The 19,667-nt window shown below is 44.0% G+C and overlaps 1 protein-coding gene across 1 annotated transcript; it reads right to left on the bottom strand.

Moving 5' to 3' along the window:
- Positions 1-12,613: 12,613 nt before the first annotated feature.
- On the bottom strand, positions 12,614-15,224 carry TCL1B (TCL1 family AKT coactivator B). Its single transcript, XM_072963902.1, has 3 exons — positions 15,114-15,224; positions 12,846-13,025; positions 12,614-12,667 (listed from the first exon to the last, which is right to left on the bottom strand). Exons 1-3 carry the CDS (start codon positions 15,222-15,224, stop codon positions 12,614-12,616), a joined length of 345 nt encoding a protein of 114 aa, XP_072820003.1.
- Positions 15,225-19,667: the final 4,443 nt, after the last annotated feature.

The following is a 19,667-nucleotide window of genomic DNA, read 5'->3' as shown; positions in this document are numbered from 1 at the left end:
CAGAATATAAATGGCAGTTAAAGCTGGGGGCCTGACTGAGGTCTCTCGTGGAGAAGATGGTGGTGTCTTTGAAACCGTGGAAGACAGTGTTCTCAGAGCGAGGCTGGTGGGCTGGGGAGCACGCTGCTGAGAGGCTGAATGGAGGGAAGCGGGTGTTGGATTTGGCCCCATTGTCAGGCATGGCCGTGCTGAGATGGGCACAGCCGAGAAGGGGAGTGAGGAGGGACAGCCCTTACTGGGAGTTTGCTGTGCAGGGAATTGGAGGAGTGTGGCGTCCAGGGGGGTTTCAGACGTAGGTGACGGAGCCTGTGTGTGCAGCTGAAAGGAAAGGTCTGCAGGAAGGACAGACTGATGCAGAGCAGAGAGGGCATGTGTAGTCAAGGACCAACATTCTTGAGGAAGCTGGATGAGATGGACACAGAACACGGATGGATGTTGGCATCTGACAAAGAGCTTCAGCAGTTAGCATCATGCCAGTCTTGTTTCATTTCCCCCCATACAGAGTTGACGTTTGGTTTTGTTTTTTGCTGAAGTTTCTTTTAAATACCTCATCACTTCACCCACATGTACTCTCTTATGTATCTTTACATCCACAATGTCATTGTCACACCAAGCAAAATGAGGTGTAATTCCTCAGTGTCATCTAAAGCCCGTCTTTCTGCAGTTGGTTTAGATCAAGACACAGACTGCATGTGGTTCATGTGTCTCAAGTCTCTTAAAATCTATACCAGCAGCTGCTTCCTTCTTAGGACAAACCCGGTCAGCTGTCCCGCAGACTTTCTGGATTTGGTGAATGGCCTCCCAGAATATTCTTTAATATTCCTCCTATTTCCTGTATTTAGAGACTCAATTAGATTCTGGTTTAATTCTTTGGGCACAAATACCCGACAGGTGGTGCCGCATGTTCTTCGTGTCAGACCCGGAAGCACCCAGTGTCAGGTCACCCAGCTTTGGGTGAGATTGATCTGTGAGCTCAGGTGTCGTGTCGTCAGCCTGTCATCCGTCACGAAGTTCCCCATCAACCCGTCATCTGCACCTTGGGCATCTTTACGATGTGCAATCAACCCAGCCAAGAATATTGTCTTCTCTTTAATTTAATTCTACATTTGTGTCTTTCAGGAATGTTTTATAGTTTTAATCATAGAAGTTTTGCACACTCTTGTTGAACCTGTTCTCAGACATTTAATTTATTTTTTTGTTATTGTAATGGTGTCTTCCCTTTCATTATATCCTTTAATAGGACATTGTTTGAAGGGTGTGTGTATGCATGTGTGTGCATGCATGTGTGTATAAAATGGCTATTATTTTCTCTGTCAATTCTATATTCTGCTATATTACTAAAATAGCTTATTATTTATAGAGGTTTTAATTTATTCTTTAGGTATTCCAGGTATATAATGGTAACATCTGCAAGTAGAAGTCTTTTTACCTCTTCCTTTTAAAGTCTTATTGTTTGTGGTTCCTTTCTCTTACCTAATATCGCCAAAGCTATGGTAAATGGTGGGGGTAATAGGCGTTCTTTTATTATTATTATTATTATTGAAGTTTAGTCAGCTTACAATGTTGTGTCCGTTTCTGGTGCATAGCGTAATGCTGCAGTCATCCATATACATGTATATATTTGCTTTCATATTTCATTATAGGTTACTACAAGATATTGTATATAGTTCCCTGTGCTGTACAGTAGCACCTTGTTTATTTTATATATAGTAGTTAGCATCTGCAAATAATAGGCATTCTTTTATTTTCTTAACTTCATTGGGCAGGCCTCTGGAGTTTCCCCATTAAGTATGATCTTGTCTTTGGGGCTTAAATATTTGTATTTTATCAAGTTAAGGAATTACCTTTCAATTCCTGTTTTTTAGAATTTGTAACTTGAATGGGTACTGAATTTTGTTACATGACTTTTTGATATTTAAAGAGATGATCATATGATACTTTTCTTAAATTCTATTGACATTAGGGTATTGACTCTTGCTTACATTCATGGAATGCACCACACTTGATCATAATGAATAATGCATAAATGTGTTGGTGGATTTCTTTGCTAATATTTTATTTTAAAATTTTGCATTGTAGTTAAAATGATCTGAATTTTTTTTTCTCCTCTCATTCTTTGTCAGGTTTTGGCATCAAAGTTATGTTCACTGTTTAAAAATAATTTAGAGGCTTTTCTTTTGTTCTCCCCTATAATACTGTCAGTTGCACTAGAATCATCTTTTTTTTTAGCTTGGTAGAGTTCCACTCAAGCCTGGTGCTCTTCCAAAAGGAGCACTTCCACAACTTACGGTTTCTTCGATGGAAATTGGTCTGTTTTTATCTCTACTGGAGTCAACTTTGGTTAAATACACTTTCCTAGAAAAGTATCCTTTTCATCTAAGGTTTATATTTTATTTTCATAGTTATTCAAAATAGTCTCATGATTTTTAATACTCTCTCTGGATTATTATTGCCTCTTGTCATCTCTTATTTTGTCTTTCTGGTGCTTTATCTCATTTAGTAAAATCAGATTTGTCTATTTTATTTCCCAAAGAACCAACCTTTTGATTCATTTATTAATTCTATTGGGTTTTTTAAAATTTGTTTTCTATATCAATGATGCCTGTTTTAATCTTTAATTCTTTACTTATATACTCTTTTGGTTTCTTTTGTCCCTTTTCTAGCTCTTTTAATTGGGTATTTATATCTTAAAAAATTTTATATAGATATTTTATGTAACAGCTTGATTAAAATGTAATTGACATACCATACAATTTACTCATTTAAGATGTACGATTCAGAAATACATACAAGATCTTGCAGTAGCTCACAGGGGAAAAAAATGTGACAATGTATATATGTATGTTGATGTATAACTGAAAAATTGTGCTCTACACTGGAATTTGACACAACATTGTAAAATGACTATAACTCAATAAAAAATTTTAAATAAATAAATAAAGTGTATGATTCAGTTGTTTTTAGTTTGGATAACTCTGTGAATATACTAAAATTTTAGAACATCACCATGATCGATTTTAGAACATTTTCCTTACCCCAAAAGATACCCCATATCCCTTAGCAGTAACTCCATATTCTCCCCAAGCCTCTCAGCCCTAGTCAGCCACTAATCTGCTTTCTGCCTCTATAGATTTCCCTGTTCTGGGCATTTCATATAAATGGCATCATACAGTGTGTGGTCATCTCTGACTGGATTCTTCAGCATAATATTTTCAAGGTTCATATATGTTATAGCATCTGTCAGTATTTCATTCATTTTTATGACTGAATAATCCATTACATGCCTGTACCACATTTTACACAATCATGGACATCTGGGGGTTTGCCTATTATGAATAATGCTGCTACAAACATTCACATGTAACTTTTTGGGTGGACACGTGTTTTCATTTCTCTTGGTTATATATATAGGAGTGGAATTGCTGAGTCATATGGTAACTTGTTTTCCACTTTTTGAGGAACTGCCAGACTGTGTCCCAAAGTGGCTGCACATTCTCAGCAGCAATGTGTGAGAGTTTCGATTTCTTCACATCCTTGTCAACTTAGTATCTGGCTTTTTGATGCTAGCCATGTAGAAGGTATAAAATGCTATCTCATTGTACTTTTGATTTGCATTTTCCTGGTGGCTAATGATGTTTATACATTTGTCTCTCTTCTTTGGAGAAATGCCTAATTAAGATCCTTTGCCCATTTTTTGTTGTTATTGAGGTAAAACTGACATATAACATTATATTAGTTCCAGGTATACAACATAATGATTCTATATTTATATGTGCTGTGAAATCATCACCATAATAAGTCTTGTTAACATCTGTCACCATAGATAGTTACAGATTTTTTTCTTGTGATGAGAACTTCTAAGATCTACTGTCTTAGTAAATTTCAGATATGTAATACAGTGTTATTAACTATATTCACCATACTTTGTTACATCTCCATGACTCACTCATTGCCCATTTTCAAAAATTGGGTTTTTTTAAATTACCAAGTTATAAGAATTCTTTATATTTTCTGGATTCAACTCCTTATTAGATATAATTTACAGGTATTTTGCCCCAGTCTGTATATTGTCTTCGCATTTGTTGATGGTATCCTTCAAAGCACAAAACTTTTTAATTTTGATGAATCTAATTTCTCATCTGTTTCTGTTATCACTTGAATTTTTCATATTGTCTTAAGAAAGCTTTTCCTGACCCAAGGTCATGAAGGTTTACTCTACATTTTCTTCTAAGAGTTTTATAGTTTAAACTCTTACATTAATGTATATAGTCCACTTTGAGTTAATTTTTATGTATGCTGTATGGTAGGAGCCCATGTGAATAGCCAGTTGCCTCAGTACCATTTGTTGAAAAGACTTTCCTTCCACCCATTGAATTGTCTTGGGATTCCTGTCAAAAATCAACTGACTGTGAAAGTAAGGGTTTATTTCTGGGTTTTCAGTTGTACTCGAGTGATGTGTGTATCTGTCCTTATGCCAATACCACGCTGTCTTGATTACTATATCATTGTGATAAGTTTTGACATTGGGAAATGTGAGTCTTCCAACTTTGTTCTTCTTTTTCAAGATTATTTTCATTATTCTGGATCCCTTGAATATCCGTGTGAATTTCAGGATCAGCTTGTCAATTCCTGCAAAGAAGTCAGCTGGGATTTTGACAGACTGCTTTGAACTGTAGATCAATACGTAGAGAATTGCTATCTGTATTAATCTGCTTTGGCTACCATGACAAAATACCATAGGTTGGGTGTTTTGTTTCAGTAGCTTCCTTTATACTAATATCTTAGGGAAATACTCTTATTCCTTTTTTCAAAAAAATGCTATCTGTTGTAACGCTGTCCAAAAAACTGTCTATAATGATGGACATGTTCTGTATCCGTGTTCTCCAGTGTGGAAAGTGTACTAGCTACATATATAGCTTATGGAGCACTTGAAATGTGGCTGATATGACTGAGAAACTGAATTTTAAATTTTATTTAGTGTTAATTAAAATTTAAATAGCTGTATGTAGCTGGTGGCTACCATGTTGGATGGTGCAGGTCTTTGGTTCCCTCCTATGAACAGTATTGAAATTAGTAACCTCTTCTTCCCCTCCTCTTCTTCGCCCCAAAGTGTCTAAAGTGACGTCCATTTAGTGCTAAATAATACCTTTGAGGCAGCCAGCAAGCTTACTTTCTGCATAATCTTTCCCTTCTCTCCCCATTTTTGGTAGCTGAATTTTATCTTCATTATTGGAGGATACAACAAATACATAGCATTTTTCACCCTTGTGCCCTCTAGTCTTCATTCTGCAGTTAAATATGGTCAGTGCTCACTAGTAGTTCTCACGAAAAGCTTCTCTAAGCATTTCTTGATTGTCTGAAGCTTATTGCTTAAGATCCCCCAGGAATGGCACACAAGAGCAATATTCCCTGAGACCCTCAACTTCATCCCAGTTTGTCTGTGGCCTCTGTAATTGAAGATCTCTTTGGCTGAATAAAAAAAATTCTTGGCTCACATTTTCTTTCTTTGTTGTTCCATTTACCCCATTGAATTTTAACTTAATTCTCTGAAGGTCTAATCCCATAGAAGTTACTTGGTCATTTTACCTTATGCCAAAAGGATTTCAATTCTGTAAAATCTGATAATTTGGGGAAGGGGGCAGGGCACAGCCATTAAAAGAATGGCCCTGCCAATAGCACCAAAATGGCAGAAGATTCAACTCCCAGGAGATCTTGACCTTCAATATACATTCATTGAAATACAATAGCTGCTAAATGGCTCTCCAGCAGGTCCCTGGACAGTTTGGAGGCTGCCCATGAAAGTGGGTGGTGGCCCAGTTCCTGGGAACCCCAGCCCCTTCCCCAAAGCAGTTGGAATAATCCTCCCACTTGTTGGTATATGAAGTTGCCCAGCCCGTAAAACCCAATAACCCTGCACCTCGTAGCCGCTCTCCCTTCTGAGTAAGGGGGCCCACACTCTGTCTATGGAGTGTGTATCTCTGAATAAATCTACCTTTACTCAACTATGGCTCGCTCTTGAATTCTTTCCTGCATGAAGCCAAGGATCCTACTTGATGGGATGCATCCCAGGGTCTTGCCTAAGACCTGGGACATGGCTATCCTCTCACCGCCCCCCTCCCCCCGCCATTTTTCCTGTTATCAATTTTAATAGACTATGTCTTGGACTTGACTCTTCTTGATCCTATGTCCCAGGTACACCACGTCCCCTTTAAATACACAGGTCAAGTGATTTTTGTTTGTTTGTTTTTAGGAAAGCTTTTAAAAACTAGTTGCTTATATTTGTTCTGCTCTGTGGCCTTGCCTGTCTAGGGTGCGGGCAGGGAGGGAGGGGTGGAGGATTTGAATCTTCTTTGCTCTGTCTTCTGTGTCCAACACTTTCACTTGAAACCTTTTGGTCTTTTTCTTCTACTGATTTTTCTTCCTACTTTCCACACTATTTTTCTTTTTCTGTCTTGGCTGCTCTGCTGGCTTTTGTGAGGGGCTTTGACTGGGAACCAAGGCCATTGTTGCCAAATTGCGTTGATCTTTATTGTATTTTAAAGCTACTTTGTTAATGTCACTGTATTTTGCTTACAAAACAGCTTTTATATACAAAGGGGAAATGCTTTTAGAAATATATTAATGGTAAGAGAATCCTCCCCATCTTTTTATACCAAATGAGTGAACTCTTGAACTAGTCCAGTTAAGTCATTGTCCGTGAGTGAGTCTTCCTAGTTTTGGTGAGTGAACCTCCTGTGGCAAACACAATTTACAGATTGAAGTGAGAGATTTTCTAAAAAAATGTTCTTACAAATACTTCACTGTAATTATAATTCATGATTCAGAGATGAAAAATCAGTAGTCCTTGAAACTACTAAACTGAACATTTTGATATTATGGGAGAGCTCTTTGCCCTTCTCAGCAATCAGACTTACAAACTCAACTTTGGAATCTGGTCCAGAAGATACAGGACTTTATACAGCGGGTTCTTTGGTTAAGATGCCAATTACCTGAGCCCCTGGGTTTGGAGAGCCAAAAGCCTAAATCTAGGGAGCTTGGCTGGTACTGCTCTGATCTGGCAGTACCTCTCTTCAGTACTGGCCTTATCAGCCCACAACCAAGGACACCAAGAAGCCACGGCCACTTCACCACCTTTTTGATTGGATTGTACTGGGTTAAATATCTGAGTGTCTCATTTCTACTGATCCTCTGGCTCTTGAGGGTCATGGATAACCACAGTAAATCTTCATCTTGGAAAGGACACACACAGACTGAGCATATTTTATAGGAGAATAACAGACTCTGATCATAATTTGACAGTCCCATCCGGTTCATTGTGAAATCCCCTGTATTCAATGTGATCTGTATGTCAGATGCAGCACTCCATCCTTTTAGATTTAGACAAGATTTAATTGAGCTTGACCTTCCCCCATCTCCATATCACACTTCACTATCTCTCCAGGGACTTTGTGGGGGCTCATGCTTCTACCTATCACCCCTGACTTCCAGCATCCACTGCTTTTCTTCGGTTAATGGATTATCTCCATGCACATCAGCCCCCTCACCTGGGCACCGCTGTGGTACAGACCACAGGGCTGCAGGTGACAGACATCGGGGGGCGTGTTGGGTGTTAAGTTTGAGGGTGTGGCGAGGTTTGTGGGCTAACTTTCAGACTGTGCCTTAAAGTGGGGTATTAAACACTCAGGTTTTGAAAAGTCCTTTTGCCCTTGTTAGAGCATCACCACCCCCTCCCCATAAGCTAATCTTTGAAATGCTAACATTCTTACTTTATTATGCAGAACAGCTTGGCTCTGTTTGACTTGGGGCTAGCTTTTTTATTCAATGACCCATCATTGTGTTTTTCTAAATAAAAGACAAACTATTCCAAAAAGGATCTCTCCGAGGACGCAGAGCTGCTGTGGCTAATGGTGGGTTTTATATTTTCTCTCTTCCTGCTTCCTTTCTTCCTAGCACACCTGCTCAGAATGTTTAAGATGAGCAGGGGGAGAGAGTTCACATGAACAGAACTCATCCTGGAACACTTCCTGGAAAAAACAAGGATTTAGAGGGATTACCTACTTTGCTGAAGGTTAACAGAGCTAGTAAGTGGCAGACCTAGATTCAAATGCAGGGAGCCTGGCTCAAGTCTACGCTGTTATTAGTCACCATGCTTTTGTGCAGACTTGGAAAACAAACATGCTTTAATGGAATCCCAGTCGACCTCTCATTCAGAGCCACAGTTAAGTGTTTCAGTTCTCAGAGCCTGTTTCCTGACTGTAATAATATAGGTGCATTAAAACCTACCTCAGAATATTACTTTGAACATTAAATCAGCTAACACATGGAGAGTGGCTCATAGGAGAGTCAATGCATTTTAATATTCCTCCTTTATATTTTCTATGTTGAGTGGAAAGTATCATTCACAGCATTCTTAAGGGGAAACAAAAAGTTTCTGAGATGATTTAACTTTGTGAAAAAAAATCATAAAAAGAATTTAGGGACAAATCAAATGTCAACGCCTATTCTTTTATTTTTATTAATATTATTTAAACAAGAGGGAAGGAATGACCATTGATCTGCAGCCAAAGAAAGGAAGGGTATTGCAAGAACAATACAATTTGCTCTATTAAAGGAAAATCAAACAATTGGTTTATATGGGAGGCTCGACTTAGAAAACATGACACAGAATCACAAATAATTAGGTCGATTTTTGCTCCGAGTTACAACTGCCTTTTTTCAACATTGTGACTTTCCTTGGAGACTGTTTAGCAGAGTGACAAGCAACCCCCTTCCTGTCTGCTTCAGGCGACCTACGCATGAATGTTTCCAGGTGTTACTACCACACAATGAAAAGGTAAACTTGAAATAAAACTATTGTTCACCGTGTAGCTACTTAAAACACAGGTCTTTGTATATATAAGAAAAAGAATAAGACTTGTGTGTTCTGCATTTTTGCCTCTCACTTGCCTAGAAATCCTTTTAGACAGCGATTTGTAAATATCATATCCTGAATTTCATTAATTCCAGTTTTCAGTATTGTCGACTGAAATAAATGCACAACCTACAAGCTGAGAGTTATGCTTTATTCGATGGACCTTCTGAGGACTCGAGTCCAGGAGGCAGCCTCTCAGATCGCTCTAAGAGACTGCTCTGCCCAGGCAAGGGAAAAGCCAGGACATAGAGGAGTTTTTGCAACAAAGACCAGGTAGTGGGAACATTAAAATATTACTGTTAATTATAGAAAGCCAGATATCTCAAGTTAAGGAATTTAGTGATTTTCTGTGGATGAGAAGGTGCAAAGGTCTGGGCTCACTGAAATTATTTCTTTGATATGCACCTAGCCATCTAGGGCCAGTGTCCTGTTCTTTCTCATCCTGAGTTCCCTCAGGGGGCACCCTCGGGGGTGGCTGCAGAGGCTGGGCTGCCTGCCCGACTCCAGCCTGAGTTCCCTCTGCTCACTGCCGGGGGCGGCAGTAGCAGCTGATGACTTGATGACCACAGCATCCTTTGTGTATTGATATGGCTGCAGTATTTTTCATTCACAGTACTCTTTAAATGTACACAGCCATGGAAACTCCCCCTCATCTGAGGCTTCGCTGTCCATGGTTGCAGTTACCGGCAGTCATCTGGGGTCCAAACATATTAAATGGAAAATTCCAGAAATAAGCAATTCAGAAGTTTTAAATTGCGGGCCGTTCTGAGTAGCTTTAATGAAATCGCACGCAATCCTGCGTGGTACAATGAATCATCCCTTTGTCCAGCGCATCTGAGCCATTTTGTCACTTAGTGTCTGTCTCATCTCGGTTACCAGATCAATTGTTGCGGTTTTGCAGTGATTGTGTTACGTGACCCTTCTTTTAGTAATAATGGCCTCAAAGCACAGGAGTAGTGATGCTGGCCATTTGAATCTGCCAAAGCATAGCCATAAAGTGCTTCACCGAAGTAGAAAGGTGAAAGTTCTCAGTAAGGAAAGTAAAAGTCACATTCCATTAAGGTCTACGGTGAGAATGAATCTTCTATCCGTGAAATTGTGAGGAAGGAAAAAGAAATGCGTGCTAGTTTTGCTGCTGTACCTCAAACTACAAAAGTTAGGGCCACGGTGCCCGACAAATGCTTAGTTAGGATGGAAAAGGCATTAAGTCTACAGTAAGGTATTTTGAGAGAGAGACCTACATTCGCATAACTTTTGTTATGCTATATTGTTATAATGCATGCAAATGTTTTTCTAGGGCAGTGGTTCTCAACTGGAGGAAATTTTGCTCCCTGGGGGGGGGCATTTACCAATCACATCTTGAGGGGGGTGGGCAAGGGGCTGCTCCCAGAACTTCATGGGCAGAAACCAGGGATACTGCCAAACACCCTACAGTGCACAGGGCAGCCTTTCATGATGAAGAATTATCTGGCCCCAAATGTCCACAGCGCGGAGCCTGGAAACCTTGCTCTTAGTAAACACTCTAGGAATGGCTCTTTGTGCTGCTTTAAATTTTGATAAACGCTTCTGAATTGTTCTCCAGACCTCCAGGGTGGCTACCCCAACCCACTCCCACAATCCCAACTTCTGCCAAAACCAAGGACACGACGGTCTGAATTCTAAAATCTGCACTTCCTAACGTTTGGATGTCTGCTATAAATGGTGAGTTCCTGGCATTCGCCCACTTCACTTCTCTAGGAGTTTTCTACCTTTTCTGCATCCTAGTGCTTTGTCCCTAGTCCTGATAGCGTCCCCGGTGCTTTGTTAGCTTCTTGTCATACAGACCAGATGAACTTGAAAAAGTTAATTGTCTGTCTCATACTGTCTTTGCTTTCTGCTTTTTGTTTTTCCTACCCCAGATTGTGAACATATTTCCTTGCGCTTTCTTCAGTAATTTTGCGGATTCATTTTTAAGGTTGGGACTTGAATCCGTTGACGATTTCTTCCTGTGACTGGTGGGAGGGAGCAAATCCCCTCTTCTCTTCTTGCCGCTGCCGTGAAACTGTCGCCGCGCCCTGCATCCACGCGGTCCTCCTCCTCCTCCCTAGGCTCCAAGGGCAAGACCCGGTCAGCCCCTTGGACTCTTGCTTCACCCCTCCCCGCCCGAGGACTGGTCCCTCTGCCCTCCCATCTCCCCTGCGCTCCTGCCAACTCCTGCAAAGACATCTGGGCGCCATCAGCCCCTGTGAGAGCCCGTACTTCCTGTGGCGTCTCCTCCAGCGGCTGCCGCAATCTTTGCTTGTCCACCGCACAGCTTCGCAAAGAGCCCACACTCACCTCCATTTCCTTACCTTTCACAGCTGGCCCGCTGCTGAAACGGGCCAATCACAAACGGGCCAATTCCTTCCCGGGGGGCACAAACACTAAAGGGACCGCGACAATTTTCCCCAAGTGCCAGCCATTGCTTTTCTACACTAGGCACCGGTTGAAGATACGCTTCAACTCAGCACAAAGTTGACAATGAGCAATGAAGTTTAATGAACCGGTCCTGGGAGGTCACCCTCACAGACCAGAATCACTTCCATGAGCTAATGGACTGATCAGGCAGGGGAACCACAGGCCAGATCCCTCCCTCCTCACCCCCCTCGTGCAGATGGGCTAACTGAGGCTCAGGACTGAGCAACCTGTCCAGCACTTGATCTACTCCAGGCCGAAGGATCAGCAGAACTGACATCCACAGGGCATCTGAGTTGCAAGTCCAGACCCAGCACCCTCTGAGCCACTCGCTGCCTAAGGCGGAGTGTGGCCGAAGGCAAGCTTCCAATCGCAGGCAGTGCTGGAGGCTCAGGGGTCTGGCTGGGCATGGTGTCTGGTGGGTGTAGAGGGGAGGGGGTGGGGCGTGGCACCTGGCAGATCAGCCTGAAAGACACGAAGCAGAAAGAGAAGCCCCAGCTCACAGCCAGGGGATGGGTTTCACCCAGGCAGGTCACCCTGACCGAGGAAAACAGTAAATGCAAAGTGGGCAAGGGCCCAGCTGCCCCCCAAGGAGGCCACACTAGGTGTGTGAACCAAAGAGCAGGTGTACACAGATCCTCACTGAAGATCACGGGGCCAGCGGGACCTGGGGGAAGATAAAAGGTGATGGTCAGGGAACCTCAGAGGGACCAGGCAGGTGCCCAGTCTGAGCAGGAAGCAGGTAGGAGGGTCCCAGGCCCTCAGTGCAGCTCAAGTTACTACCAATGTCAGGGAGGAGGCTCTGTGGGTCGGTGCAGGGAACTTGAAGGCCACTGCCATTGACTGGACTTGTGGTGCCCCAGTGCCAGGTTGGCCCTCGGGATTGAAACTGCCTGGAGCTTGATCGCGGCTAATTCCAGGCTCCGCAGCCTCAGGAAAATTATCCCAGCTCTCAGAGCCTGTTTTCTCATCGTCACACGGGACACAAACACGTACACTGCACAGAATTCTTTTGAGAATTAAATGATAAACATTATTCGGCGCTTTGTGAATGCATTAGAGGGGTCTGTCCATGGTGGCAATCACATCCAAGGAGGTTAGGAAGGGGAGTAAAGGGGTGTCTATGTGAGAAAACTCAGGGAATAGCATGAGGGAAGGTGACCAGCACTGCCTTCCAGGAAAGAGGAGCAGCGTCCTTGCTCCCTGTCTGCTCTCTGCAGTGAGAAGCCCCAGGCCTGACATACCAGCCCCGCCAGCGGCTCCCCATCCTCAGTCGTCCCCCGTCGACGGGTATGTTAGGATCAGCCGCTCCGTGGAGTTGATCTGCAGAAAGGGGAAGGTGATCAGATCCCCTGGGAAATGGTTTTCTCTGACCGAAGTAGATGGGAACCTGGGTTTGTGGATTTCAGGGAAGGTATCCTCCCATCCCTCGCCCCACTTTGCACATGTGCAGTCGCTGCTTAACACCCATCCCCCTCACTTGGGGCCACCACGCACTTGCCTGGCCATGGTCCACTATGTCCCAGAGTCTGGAATCTGTTCCTTGGTACTTCCGCCCAGGGTAGAGCTCCCATTTGAGGGGCAACCCGGACATGAACGCACAGGTCTGGGACCTAAGCATCTGAGGGTGCACCGCCATCTGCAACATGTGGACTGTGATGCCGGCTTCATGCTGAAGAAACTGGAGAGGAGGCGGCACATCAGAGGCAAGATTCCCCTGACAGCTGAGCTGTGTACCAACAGCCGTGGTCCTGGATCCCCTGGCCCAGCTGGCAGGCTGTCCAGGTCAGAGGGTCGATGCTTTTAGAATCCCATATCCAGAGCCTTGGCACCATCACTTGGGGGTTTTGCCTGGACCCCAGATGATCAGTTTTCTCTAGGGCCCCCCGGTACAATCCTCCCACTGACCTGCACCCCACACCACCCTGGAAACTTAGCCTCTGTTTACAGCCTGTCAGCAATTCTGAGCTTCCACTGATTACTCTCTTGGCCCTCTGCCTTGGCCAGTTCTATAGTTTTTAAAATTCCCTCTTTAAAAATAAGATATCCAGAGACCTCAAAGTATGGGACTGATGGATTTTTACCCCTAAAAAATGTATTGTAGTTTTGATCATGGCCATCAATACTTGTTGTGAACAGTTAAAATAAAATTCAGCCAATCCAGAAAGGTACAGGACGAGAGAACGTTAACCAAATCTCCAGGGTGATGCAGCAAAATGGAAAGTTCTTTACCAAGTTTTCTATCAGGGTGTTTGTCTTCTTGGTGATGCATGTTTTCCTGAGTTAAGAATCAAGCCTTTTATTAGTTATACCTGTTGCAAATCATTTTTCTCAGTTTGTTGTCCTAACTTTTTGATGGGCTGTTTTTGTAAGAAGGATATTTTTAAATTATGTGGCAAAATCTCTTTCCCTTTGGATTCTGGCTGTAGGTCAGATGTCAGCGAATTGTGGACCCAGTCTGGCCCAGCCCTTGCTTCTGTAAATACAGTTTTATTGCAAAGAAGCAAACGCTTCTTCCTTTATGTACTGTCCCTAGCTGCTTTTACCCTGCAAGGGCGGAGCTGGGTAGTTGCTATGGAGTCTTTAAGGTCTGCAAAGCTGAAAACGTTTACTGTCAGACACTTTACAGACCGTTTGCTGATCCTTGGCATTGGATCTCGCTCAACAAGCTACTTCCCACCCCAAGATCACATGTGAAAACACAGCTCTATTAAGAAACAATCATTCTAAATTGTGAAAACCATGCTCACCTTTCAGGCGAGCCTCCCTCACCCATGGCTAAATTATTTGAAGAATCCATTCTTCTCCCACTGAACACTTCTTACGCTTTTTAAAAACTTATGAAAATATTTCATCCCGAGTTTTCTGCATGCTTATTTGGTGGAGGTTCGGAAGAGGCTTTTAGTGTTCTCCAAAAATTTTCTCGATAACCTATTTGAAGATTGCTAGGAAATTGGGTTATATTGTTTAAAATGACAATAAATTGTTTACTTAATACCTGGACAAGTGTTTACCGTATTACAATGAAGTGTTTATATTTCATCCCTCAAAGATGCGCTGTGAGCCAAACGCCTGTTCTAGGCCAGCTGTTTCCACCCTGAGTGATTATCCTTATCACCTGCAGAGCTTTAAAAACCTAACGGGTCTTAAACTCCACCCAAGCCTCCTGAATCAATTTCTACGGGGAGGGGGGAGTCTGGAATGTGTTACCTCTCAAACGCTCACCTAGGCGACTCAGACGGCAAGCCGTGTCTGTAACTCACTTGCTGCAGACATATATAATTCCCATTTTGCAGATCAGGAACCTGAAGCCAATGTGAATGTTACACTGTTGGCCCACCTGCTGCCTCTAGATTGCAATGCTTTTGCTTGCACCTGTCTCCTTTCCAGTCTTGGAGAACTCCTACTCATCCTACAGAGCCCAGCTGGCTAGTCACTCCATCTGTGAAGCCTTTTCAGCATGAACTAGGGGCTTCTATCTCACTTCTGCACGCAGGAGCACCTTATCTTTTGTAGATAAACTCATGCCTGTGGACCCTCAGGGCAGGAGGTTCTGGGGCCAAGGTCAGCATATTCAAACCCCCAAAGGCCAAGTTTCCCAGCGAAGGAGAATTGCATCCTCTTCCCTCGCTCCCGGGCCCTACTGCAGAATGTGCTGGGCCCCCAAGGGTTGGGGTCCCTGCACCACCCTGCCTCCCTTTATGCCATGCCCATGACTCACTGTGCTGCCCGGGAAGCCCCTGCCCCAAGCTCGGTGGGAGGGACTGACATGCAAAACCGCCATCACCCAGGTCCTCCCCTTGTCATCCTCGTAGATGCCAGGCCTCCGGTACCACAGGCAGCGTGGAGGCGACCCAACGGGCGGAGAAGCTTCTGCCATTGCAAGGCTGCGCCCCGCGGCGGCCTCAAGGCACTGGTGGGGCCTCCCAGGTGCTTAGCCTTCTTAAGTGGATTGGCTCCTGCGCGGGGCGGGGCCAGCGATCCTGAGGGCGGGGCCGGTGAACCCTGCAGGGATGAGCCCGGCCAGTGTGTCCAGGTGTGACAGTGCGGAGCGGGGAAATAAGGGGCGGAACCAGAGGAGAGGGCGGGGGCAGGGAGAAGGGGGCAGCCGCCTGCTTCAGGTGGCAGGCAGGGGCGGAGCCAAAGACCAGGGGTCAGAGTTAATGGACCCGCCCATCTGGAAGGCCAGGGACTGGGGTCAGGAGCTTCAGGGGCCGGATAGGCGGCAACCCAGGCACAGGGCCACCCGAGGGCTCTGCGCAGGGGGAGGGTAGCTCCCTAAGGTCAACGCCCATCTCCCCTCCGGTGATTCTTCTGTAGCCTGTTCCCAGCACACTGCTTATGCCAGTCCTGGAGCAAACCTGTGAGCCAGGGATTCTGAGCTGGCATGGACTGCCCTGGTGTCCCTCCACTCCTGTGGCCATTCCTTCAACATGACTCCATTTGCGGACCCCTTGGGACTGTAGGCTCAGTGGACTCTCGCCCCTGGAGGTGTCTGGCCAAGGAACGTTCTGAACAAATCAGGCTCTCTCTCCTTAGAGAATGAGCCAGCGGCCCCAGGGGCATTTGCAATGGAAACCACATATAGTGAGAGGAAAGCAAGGCCGTGGGAGGGAGGGCATGTGGCCACCTGACCTGCCCACAGGGTCCAGAGTACCCGCTTGGCCTGGCCAGCTTATTAATTCTGCTTTGCCACAGCAACAAGAGGCAGACCCATGTGGGCTTCCTCTGAATGCAACATGAATAGGGTCTTCTTCCTTTTGGAACCACAAGTGTGATTCTTCTGGTTCATATGAGAATGAGTATTGAGATGATGCTGCTCCTTTGGGACGATTGACATGAGCAGCAGGTAGGACACCCGCCTGTGAGGACCTTGCTGGGCAGCTTCTCTAGAGGCCTGAGCCTCTTTTCACAGCAATCCTCCTCCTTCCCTGGTATTTCCCCATCTGGCGAGGGACTGGAGTGGCCCTAGGAGACAAGGGGCATTACAATCTTGAGTAGTGTGACCACCTACATGGAATCGCACACGTCTGTTAACAGTATTCTGGTGGTTAGGAGCAGGTCCTGCCCCACTCAAAGGTGGCGGGATTGATTACACAACTGTGTGGATACCAGGAGTCAGGGATCATGTGGGCTCCCCGGAGCCTGTCTGCTACAAGTACCAACCCCAATGGGTTACCGTGAGGATGAAATAAGACTGTGTGTAAAGAGCAGTGCCTGGCATAGTGAGTACACGAAAGATGCCAGCTGATAGTTATACTTCCAGCCTAGGCCCCTCCTGGAACAGAATCCATCAGTCCTACCTTTGTAATACTAATGCAACTAGTATCTCCATCACTCAATATCACAAATATGTATGGATATTCTCAACCTCCCTCTCTGATGAGCAGGTAAGTGGCTGGCTGTAAGTGGGTTGAGGGCAGAACTGATTAATGCATGCAGGGCACCTATATTGCCAAATCAGACATTCTACACATTATTTCATTTAAGTCTCCCACCAACTCTATGAGCTAGAGACTGTCATCCCCATTTCACAGATGAAGAAACTGAGGCTCAAGCAGTTTAGTAACCTGAATAATGCAGGTGGCAGAGAAAGAGTATGAACCCAGCTGTTCTTGGCTCTAATGCCCACACCATTTGTTGCCTGCCTTGGCCAAGTCTGGCTCACTATATGGAAGAGGCAGAACCAGGAGGAGGGAGATCCAGAGTGGCTGCTGATGAAATGATGGTGGAGCTGAGGTAGAGGCTAAGAACACTTCCCCGTGAGTAGGTGCTCAGAAGGTAAGTAGAAGAGGCTTCCACGAGCAAAAAAAAAAAAAAAAAAAAATCAGATAATGTAGCCCCTGAAAATGAACAGAAGACTTCACGCACCACCCTCTTCTTAACATGTGCTCAACCCCTGCACCAAAGGAAGCCTGGAGCTGGCAGGTGATATGAACAGAAGTTTGGACCCTTGTCCTTCAGCCTTTGACTATATCATGTCTGAGATACACCAATGCCTCCTAGCCAAGTTGTCCAACTCTGGTACCCGCAGCTTGAAGGATTCACTCTCCGGGGTGGGTGTTACCAAAATCTTTAGGAAGCACTGTGAGTTCTCCAGGATTCTGGGCAGAGCCTGTTATTGACAGTGTAATTACAGGTAATGACGCCTGGGCCCAGTGCTATTCTCCTCCATCAGAGGGCGCCCTTCACAAGCCTCAAGTCCTGGTGTCCTGGTGCCGGGCATTCAGCCTAGGGGAATGATTCTAAACCACAAGCAAAGGGGCATGAGCAGGACTTGGAAGGCTGGGTGAGGGTCATCAAGTTCTCTGCACATTTTGCTCATCTCCTCCCACTTACTGAGCCCAAACTAGCCAAGGCAGGCAGAACACTGGAGACAGAGAGCCTGGAAACTGTATGGCACACATGGGGCTGTTCCACAGGGGAAGAAGCATGAGTAAAAACTTGGAGAGGGGATGCTCAGGGTGTGCTTGGAGATCGGAGAATAATGAGGATTATCCAGTGCTGGGGATACAGGCTCATAAGGTGAAGGAAAAGAAGATGGTAGTGCTATGTGTGGGTGGGTGGATGCCAGTCGATTTTGATCACATTGGTCAGCAGTGGTGACAACGCTTGGGAAAGAGCATGGTGTAAGTACACACTTAATAAATGTCTGAACTAATGATAAAACAAAAGAGTGACGCAATAATCAATGACTCACTAGAAATGGACTGGATGGAAATCGTTCAGGTAATATTGCAGGCAAGAACATCCAAGTTCCAGATCTGCTTATTTCAAACAACCAACAGAATAAATTGGCAGAATGATAAAAGTCAACCCAGCTACGGAAGTAACGAATGAGGATTTAGGGAAGTTTTGTCTATTCCAAGGGATTGAAGATATACTCTGTTTTCCTCTAAAGTTTTTATCATTTTACTTTTTATATTTAGATATGATTTATTTTGTGTCTGATGTGAAGAAGAGCTCTAGATTATTTTTTCCATGTTGATATCAAATTAACTTAATACTGTTTATTAAAAAGAGTATCCTTTCTCTCCTGTACTGTATTATCACTTCTGTCATAAATCTGGAACATGTATGAATGGGTCTGTTTCTGGACTTTCTTTTCTCTTTCATTATTCTGGGGTTTTTTTATCCTTATGTCAATAGCACATTGTTAATTACTGTATCTTTAAAATAGGTATGGCTATCTTGTAGTATAAATCTCCTAGCTTTATTCTTCTTCTAGATTGCCCGGCTATTGTGTGTGTCAGCCTAAAGGGTGTTTGGGGAATGAGAGTAATATTTAAATTAGAGAACTCTGAGTGAAACAGATTGCTCTCCGTAACGTGGGTGGGCCTCATCCAATCAGTTGAAGGACTGAATAGAACAGAAAGACTGGCCTTCCCGGGCAAGAAGGAATTCTCCAGTAGACTGCCTTTGGGCCTTCATCTGCATCACTGGCTCTCCTGACTCTCCAGGTTGTGCACCTTCGGTTCTCTAGGTCTCTGGCCTGCCAGCCCACCCTGCAGATACTGGACTTGCCAACCTCCACAGCCATGTAAGCCAATCCCTTATAATAACTTTTTCTATTCTCTAACCCTTGCCATTCCGTACAAATTTTAGAATCAGTTTATTAATTACCACCCCTCTCCTCCAGAAAGTCTGCTGGGATTCTGACTTGGATTGTGTTGTATCTGTAGGTCTGTTTGAAAAGAACTAACATCTCTACCACACTGAGCCTTTCAGGCTCAGAGCAGTGCATGTCCCTCCCTCCATATCTTCAGTTGTCTTTAAGTTTTCTCTGGTTTCATTAAGCTTGTTATTAAGGGTTTGATTGTTGCTTTTTAAGTGATGTTGCTTTAAACTCTGTGTTACATTTGTTTGTTGCTGGTATAGCCAAAAGTGACTGATTTTTGTATATTGTCCCTACATCCAAAAGTTCACTTAACTCTAATAATTTTTCTGACATTTTGGGAAATTCACAGCCATTATATCTTCAATTATTCTTTCATTCTCTCTCTCCTCTCCTTCTGTGACTCTAGTTACACATTGCTAGTCCTTTTAAACTGTGTACCATATAACTTATAATGAAATAATATCTTATAATAACTTATAATTAAAAAGAATGTGAAAGGAATATATATAACTGAATCACTATGCTGTCCCTTGAAACTAACACATTATAAATAAATAAATAAGGAAAAATACTTTAATCAAAAAAAATGGAGCAAGAGGGTGTTGAGGGGGTCCATTCCTTTAGACACAATAATAATATTTTCCATCTACTGTTGAGTTGGGAAACCAGGGGCACATAGCATCCAGCCTGCGGCAGGAACTCCAG

Source organism: Vicugna pacos, chromosome 6 (assembly GCF_048564905.1).
Source record: "Vicugna pacos chromosome 6, VicPac4, whole genome shotgun sequence".
Taxonomy (NCBI): Eukaryota; Metazoa; Chordata; class Mammalia; order Artiodactyla; family Camelidae; genus Vicugna; species Vicugna pacos.
Note: the sequence above shows the minus strand (reverse complement) of the source record. Positions and strands in the feature narration are given on the sequence as shown.

Coding starts and splice junctions, on each gene's coding strand:
- TCL1B (XM_072963902.1), bottom strand. CDS start 15,224: ATGGCAGAAGCTTCTCCGCCCGTTGGGTCGCCTCCACGCTGCCTGTGG. Junction 13,026..15,113: donor GGGTGATGGCGGTTTTGCAT/GTCAGTCCCTCC, acceptor CCTCCTCTCCAG/TTTCTTCAGCATGAAGCCGG. Junction 12,668..12,845: donor ACATAGTGGACCATGGCCAG/GCAAGTGCGTGG, acceptor CCCTTTCTGCAG/ATCAACTCCACGGAGCGGCT.